The sequence below is a fragment of the Otolemur garnettii genome, unplaced genomic scaffold (assembly GCF_000181295.1).
Source record: "Otolemur garnettii isolate 467f Iridium unplaced genomic scaffold, OtoGar3 scaffold00018, whole genome shotgun sequence".
Taxonomy (NCBI): Eukaryota; Metazoa; Chordata; class Mammalia; order Primates; family Galagidae; genus Otolemur; species Otolemur garnettii.
The window spans coordinates 27,063,819-27,071,388 of record NW_003852413.1 but is presented as its reverse complement, the minus strand read 5'-3'; the positions used below and the strand labels follow the sequence as shown (position 1 = coordinate 27,071,388).

General features: G+C 43.2%; 1 protein-coding gene across 2 annotated transcripts in view; it reads right to left on the bottom strand.

Annotated features, from left to right (window-relative positions):
• Positions 1-7,570, bottom strand: part of UBE2Z (ubiquitin conjugating enzyme E2 Z) — a 21,014-nt gene that overhangs the window by 10,902 nt on the left and 2,542 nt on the right. For both annotated transcript variants that reach the window (XR_002772383.1, XM_003786471.3), the window contains exons 2-4: positions 6,868-6,940; positions 3,637-3,824; positions 460-571 (exon numbers count right to left, since the gene is read on the bottom strand). Coding sequence is in view for 1 of the 2 variants with exons in the window: in XM_003786471.3 (XP_003786519.2) it covers positions 460-571; positions 3,637-3,824; positions 6,868-6,940 (373 nt within the window). In the remaining variant the exon portion in view is untranslated. The remainder of the gene's footprint in view (positions 1-459; positions 572-3,636; positions 3,825-6,867; positions 6,941-7,570) is intronic.

Below are 7,570 nucleotides of genomic sequence, written 5' to 3'. Positions count from 1 at the left end.
CCGAGCCAACTAAAATATTCTTGCCCTAGACTCCTCACGACTAGCTCCTTTGGTCTGCAGGTAATGGTCCTTCGTAACTCCAGAAGACTGGCTGGGTGGCGGTCACAAGGGAGCACCTTAAGGAGACGCTGGAGAATGTAGGCATACGGAACCACCCCCAGCTACAAGAGCCCTGAAAGCAGGCTCAGAATTAATTTCCAAATAACTCCACTGATTTCTACACTGTAGATTAATCCAAGTCAAATACTTAACAATGTTACTGATACTCTTACAAATAAAAAATCTCCTCATTATTAAGAAATACTCATGTTAGACTTCTCATCTCCTACAATAAGTGTAATGTGGCTGTGCCACATCAAAAAAAGAAAAACAAAAGACTCTCAAGCAGAAGCAAATTTCTCAGATCTCTCAAAACACTCTATTCCATGCCCCAGAGCTGGGCCGATATGGTCTTCTTACCTGTTCAAAGCCGGGCTCATTGTGATAAGGGTTCTCAGTCATCAGAGACTGGATGGAGATGAGCACGGAGGAGATGCTCTGGGCTGGGCTCCAGGCAGGGCCAGTCCACGTACTGCAAACACATCAGAGGGATGGGGAGAGGGTAAGGCAGAGAGAAACCAGAGAGTTAGTAACCCAGGACTTGGCAGCACCACTGAAAGTGACTCACCGTAGTTTCTCTTTCATTATTAATACTCTGTAATTTCCCAACCTCTGACTTACCCTCATTCACCAGAAATCAGTCAAATAGCTAATCCTCATATCAAATGGGACAAACAAAAAGAGGGTAAAGCAAGTAATATAACGTTGATGGAATTTCTTTGGACAGTAAAGAAATTTAGAAAACAAAAAGCCAAGTAAGGTTATAATAATCAAAACAATGAAATAAGGTAAGAAAATAGCTTCAAAGACTATCTAAATGTTAACCTCTATGGACCAACAAATGTCCTTATGGTGGTGACACAGTGAGGGGAGAGAGAAGTTGAGCAGAGAGGCACACAAGTGAGTCAAGCCATCTGGTTAGAGACTACGTGGTGGGGCTGATGATCAGGTATCACCTCCTCTGAAGATGACACAACTCTGCCAAAGGACAGGAAGATAATAAAGGGCACTTCTAAGCTTTGATGGGTCAGAAAATAATATATGGGAAACATCTCAAACATGGTAAGAAATGCCAAAATTGCTGCTCTCTTTTGTAATCCTGATCAATTATTAGATGAGGGGGCAGCTCAGACATTGACATTTATTTTCAGCTCAGTTAATTGGAGAGATGGCACAAGAGCTGGAAGCCGAACACAATCCGAGTTAGGACTGGCTTGTTCAAGTTAATTGGCTTCTTCTTTTTCCCTTGCTGTACTTGAGGAAAGCCCAAGTCAGTCATGTGTAATAGTAACTTGATCAGGGGCTGCTCTTGCATGCTTCTGGACTGGTAAGAGAGAACATAAGCTGTTCTCTTCTCTGCTCCCCCAGAACTCTAGACCTCCTGTTCTTTATACAGGGTCAGCTCTTATTGTTTCCTCAGTGAGTTAGCCCAATAGAGTTTTCTAGGTAGAGAAAAAGAATGAGGCTGATAAAGCTAATAGCGTCAACTAAGAACATGGGGGAATTTTCTACTCTGTGATTTGTGGCAGATTTTCAATTTTAAGGAAGCTTCTCCTTTTGCACCCAACACACTTCTGCTACTTTTATCCCACCATTTGACTTCCTGTTTCTACTGTGAGCTCATGTCTGCTCAAAAGAGTTTTATATTGGCCTAATGAGGGAAAACCTACTACAAATACACTTTCGTGAACAAATTTCTTTTCTTTTTTGAGACAGAGTTACACTTTGTCACCTTCAGTAGAGTGCCATGGCATCACAGATCACAGCAACCTCAAACTCTTGGGCTCAAGACATTTTCTTGCCTCAGCCTCCCAAGTAGTTGAGACTACATGCACCCACCATAATGCCCAGCTATTTTCAGAGATGGGGTCTTGTTCTTGTTCAGACCGGTGTCGAACCCGTGAGCTCAGGCAATCTACCCACCTTGGCCTCCCAGAGTGCTAGGACATGAACAAAGTTCATACAGAAGCAATGACTTAATTTCCTTAACACTGTAGGTTTTATCCTACCAGCAGACAATTAAGTACCCTAACAAGATAAAGGACTTTAAGAACAATCTCTTTTTAAGGATTTCATCACTACCAAAATGACAGCAGAACATATCCCTGCATCTGCGCATTCAAGAAAAATGAATCATGTCTCTAGTTTGTTTCAGCTGCCTTTCCCTTACACAAACCTGGAAAAGGGCTAGATAGGAAGAGAAGATCACCAGTTTGGGCAACTTTCTCAATTTTATCCTCACTTGTTCTCTTCCCCAGGGAAATTCACACCACAATAAAAAGACCAATCCAAAATATACTAGAAGACATTTCTATGATGAATTTTTAACCCCCAAAGTCAACTAAAACAGAATGAATGAGAACTCTACAAAGCAAAATCTCAGGAGCACCCAAACTGTTTCATATGTGATTTCCAATCTCAGACATTTGTCATTCAACTGTTAAAATATAATCATCACCACTACCACTGCCTCCAAAGTCACTCACTGAGAGACTCAGAAATAAGACACCCACAATCTGGAATGGCACAGATCTGTAGCCTTTCTCAACCTGCTCAGGAGAGAACAGGCCCTAATGCCCTAAGGGAGTGGTTCTCAAACTAGAGCATGCATCATTGTCACCTGGAGGGCTTGTATAAAAACCGGATGACTGGGCTCCGCGCCCGTGGCTCAAGCAGCTAAGGCGCCAGCCACATACACTTCAGTTGGCAGGTTCAGATCCAGCCTGGCCCACCAGACAATGACAGCTGCAACCAAAAAATACCCAGGCATTGTGGCGGGTGCCTATGGTTCCAGCTACCTGGGAGGCGGAGGCAGGAGAATAGCTTGAGCCCAGGAGTTGGAGGTTGCTGTGAGCTGTGATGCTACAGCACTGTACCTAGGGCGACAGCTTGAGGATCTGTCTCAAAGAAAAAACAAAACAAAAAAACAAACACCAAGTGACTGGCCCCAACCTCAGAGTTTCGGATATAGTAGTTCCAGGGTGGGGCCCCAGAATCTGTTTAGTTACAAGTTATCTGATGCTGTTCCTCAGAGACCACACTTTGAGAAACACCTCACAAAGCAGCCATTGTATTTTAATAAACTATCCTCTTTTCTTTGCATTTAGAAAGATACCAGTTGTGTACCATTTTGGGGAGAATTGAAAAAAGTCACTCAATCATTTTCTGTGTTGTGGTTCAGATGAGGAATGCTGGTTGATAAAAGTCTAGCCTGGGCGGCACCTATGGCTCAAAAGGTTAGGGTGCCAGCCCCATATGCTAGAGGTGGCGGGTTCAAACCCAGCCCCAGATAAAAGAAAAAAAAAAAAAAAAGGTCTGGCCTGGTGTATAGTACAATCTCCACAACTGACCACCTCCCAAAGTTGAACTTTCATAGACTGGACATATATGTAATCAGTATAGTAGGCCTAGTTCCTTATGTTGACCACCTCAGTATGTTGACCAGTTTACTGTAGTCCCTTGGGTGGTCAACTTACAGAGGTTCTACTGTAATTATTTGCTAACCACTAATTCAGCTACTAAGAAGTCTCCTCTTACCCTAGAATACTCAAGCAGACTTTCCCATTGCGGTAGAAGTTGGGGTTAAACCTCACGGTGTTATTGCCCGTTGTCATCAGTTTGACCCGAGGTGGGTGGATGGGATAGTCGGGCGGACACCGAAACACGAACAGGAAGAAACCTCCTTCATAAGGAGTGTCAAATGGGCCTGTGATCAATGCGTGAATCTGCAAAATAAAATCCCATCTCAAAATTGTGAGGTGATAACCCAGCAGCCCCTCCCCCCCCAGCTGCCACCTGCTACCCATGCCAGAAGCAGGGCCCCAAGTCTAGTATATATGTTCCATATCCTCACCATGTAGAATGAATGTCCTGTACTCACTCATACCACCAGGTACGTTTGGAATTTTAAGAAATCTTACTATAGTGGAGTGATATCTTACTAACCTACTCTAAAGTTAGAGTCCAAGGTGAAAACTGAATCTAGTCAAAATCATCCTTGAGTATCTTTTTTTATTTTTATTTGAGACAGAGTCTCACTATGTTGCCCTAGGTAGTGTGCTATGGCATCACATCTCACAGCAATCTCACATCTTGGGCTTAAGCGATTCTCTTGCCTCAGCCTCCCATGTAGCTAGGATTACAAGCGTCTGCCACAACGCCTGGCTATTTTTTGGTTGTAGCTGTCATGGCTATTTGGCAGGCCTGGGCTGGATTTGAACCTGCCAGTTCTGGTGTATGTGGCTGGAGCCCTAGCTGCTAAGTTATAAGTGCTGAGCCATCCTTGAGTATCTCTTAAAACTTTTACAAAGCACAGGTTTTGTGCAGACCTCTCTGACCCAAATTATATGTAGTAATTGGATAAAACATTTATATGCAAAATATAATATGCATCTGTAAAATGTAATTCTAGTTTTTTAATTTTTTTTTTAAAGGTAGGGTCTTTCTCTGTTGCCCAGGCTAGAATGCACTGCCATCATCGTAGCTAATAGCAACCTCAAACTCCTAGGCTCAAGCAGTCCTCCCACGTCAGTCTCAGCCTCCCAAGTAGTGGAAGCTACAAGCACTTGGCACCACACCTAACTAATTCTTCTATTTTTTTGGTAGAGATGGGGGTCTTACTATGTTGCTCAGGCTGGTCTCAAACTGGCCTCCAGTGATCCCTCCCATGATGGCCTCCCAAAGTGTTAGGATTACAGGCCTATAGTATTTTTAATTTTAAGAAGTCAACACAGGCTCTGCACCTATAGCCCAGCAGCTAGGGCACTGGCCACATATACCAGGGCTGGTGGGTTCAAACCTGGCTCAGGCCTGCCAAACAACAATAACAACAACTACAACAACAACAACAAAAAAATAGCCAGCCATTGTGGCGGGTGCCTGTAAATACCAGCTACTTGGGAGGCTGAGGCAGGAGAATCACTTAAGCCCAGAGTTTGAGGATGCTGTGAACTGTGATGCCACAGCACTCTACTGAGGGCAATATAACAAAACTGTCTCCAAAAAAAAAAAAAAAGTCAGCACAGATTTTTTTTTTACTGAGTGTATATGTCTGGATTTGCTAAACATGCATACGGTGCAACTCTACCTTACATTTACATGGCACAAAGGAGAGGTAAGATCAAAAGAAAAGAAGAAAGGGACTGGGGGCCATAGCACCAGTAATGGTATAGAGCTGAGGGTAGTGATGAATATCTAGGGTATGTTCCTGCTTCCTCTGCAGAAGACCAAACCTACTACTGCAAAGGATGCGGCTCAGGCAGCACAGTCTGACTGAAAATGAGGAAGACTCAGGGTCTACTTAGAGCCATCCCTAAACTTTCCCCAACACTGTTCAAACAAAACCAAAAAACAGCAGCCCTGGAAACAGAACACTAAACTCTCTTCCTCTATAAGCCAGAATTATTGAATAATATTTTCCTTCCTGAAAACCTAAGTTGACTCAGTTATATTTCTTCTACAAAGGCTTCTGAGCATTTAAGTCTGCTCAGAATTTGAACAGCAAGATGAAAAAGAACATGGCAATCCAATACCTGGGGTCTTTAGACCCTCATCCCTACATTGCCCTGTCAAGGGCCTAAATTATATTTTAGTCCTCAGCTATCTGGAATAGCAAACTCAACTGGTCTCAACAGAGCATCAGTTCTGGAACCTCAGGGACTAGCACATTAACCCTGGTACTTGACTAAGAACAAGATGTCCTAGAGAAAACATTCTAACCACATAAAAAGAAATATCATCAATTTGAATGAAGGGAAGCTATTCAAAACAAAAAAAAGATGTACTGACAATATAAAATCTGAATTTACATTATAAGAAATTGGAAACTATGACTTTTCACTTAAACCATACCAGATTTAGGAAATCTAATTTCTTCCCAGCATCACTGTAAGTCCAAGTTCACTTCTAAGGGCAGAGCATTAGTGACAGAGAAGCGTAGGTACTTGTGCCAGAGAAATCTGACATTATACACTAAGTTTTCTGTGTGGAGGACAAAAGAAGTTCTCCTTTGGGGTAAAAGGGGGATTCAAAAGCAAACCAGTAAGAACAGATGCTTGAACATGGCTCTTTAACCATAAACACTTCAGCCAAGCAGGCCCTATCCCCAACCTTCCCTTCATTTGTAGTACACAGTTAAAGTCAAGAGTACTGGGATGCAGGTGGTGCCTGTGGCTCAGTGGGTAGGGCACCGCCCCAATACCAAGGGTGGTGGTTCAAACCTGGCCCCAGCCAAAATGCAACAAAAAATAGCTGGGCGTTATGGTGGGCGCCTGTAGTTCCAGCTACTTGGGAGGTTGAGGCAAGAAAATCACCTAAGCCCAGGAGCTGGAGGTTGCTGTGAGCTGTGATGCCACAGCACTCTACCAAGAGCAATAAGGTGAGACTCTGTCTCAAAAAAAAAAAAAAAAAAAAAAGAAAAGAAAAAAGAGAAAGAGTATTGGAATGGAAGAAGAATGGGCAGTACAAAGGACAGGGTTACTATATAATTTATCAACCAAACTGGAGTACATTTGAGAGTGAGAGAATGCCCTATAGTTAAGCTGAATAACAGGGATGACCTGGATTTTCTAAGCCAATCAGTACGAGGGGACCCTAATAATGAGATACCTGTTAAAAGCTCTGCTCTACCTTACTATGTGACTCTGGGCAAGCCACTTACTCCCTGGGAGGCTTGATTTCTTCATCTATATAATCAGAGAGGCGAGTTCTTTTAGGCCCTTCCAATTTTATAGTCCCAATTTTCCCAAAATCCCCCATCAAGTTACATACCTTAGTCATGTCAACAGTATCAGGTACAACGAACATTCCTGGAGGAGGCTCCTTATAAATGGACATGATATCCCTGTATAACACCAAAAGGAGGTAGGGGAAGGAGTGAGGGAGGGGGGAGAAAAGGGGAATCCCTTGAGCAGGACAGTTATCACCTCAATGAGGCTGGGGTTTAATAAAGTGGTGCTTGGTACCACAAGTGTTTGCACTATCTTGTTGGTTGAGAAAGCTGAGTACTTGTCAGGCAGACAGAGAGCAAATTATCATCAAAAGGGCATTGTTTCCTCAGGGGGAGGGAAGGAGAAGAAAAAAAAATCAGAGATCTCAATGGCATCAGATGTCACTCTGGTAAAGCCATATCCCACTTACTCTCACTTCTTCCCACATGGCAGTTCATTCACTCCCCACCTTTGAGATTTTCAGGTAGTACAACTGAAAGCTAAGTGAAGATTTTGTAGTTATTGGAAAGGTATAATCAACTCCACTATAAACCTAATTCAATATAGTGGACCCTTGTTGGGAAGTGGATTTATGAAGCAAGTGAGCCAGCAGGGAGCAAGAGTATCATGGTGGTTTTCATGCATAGGAAATGATGGTAGAGATTTCTCGGCTCAGCGCCTGTGGCTCAAGTGGCTAAGGTGCCAGCCACATACACCTAAGGTGGCGGGTTCGAATCCAGCCTGGGCCCGCCAAACAACAATGA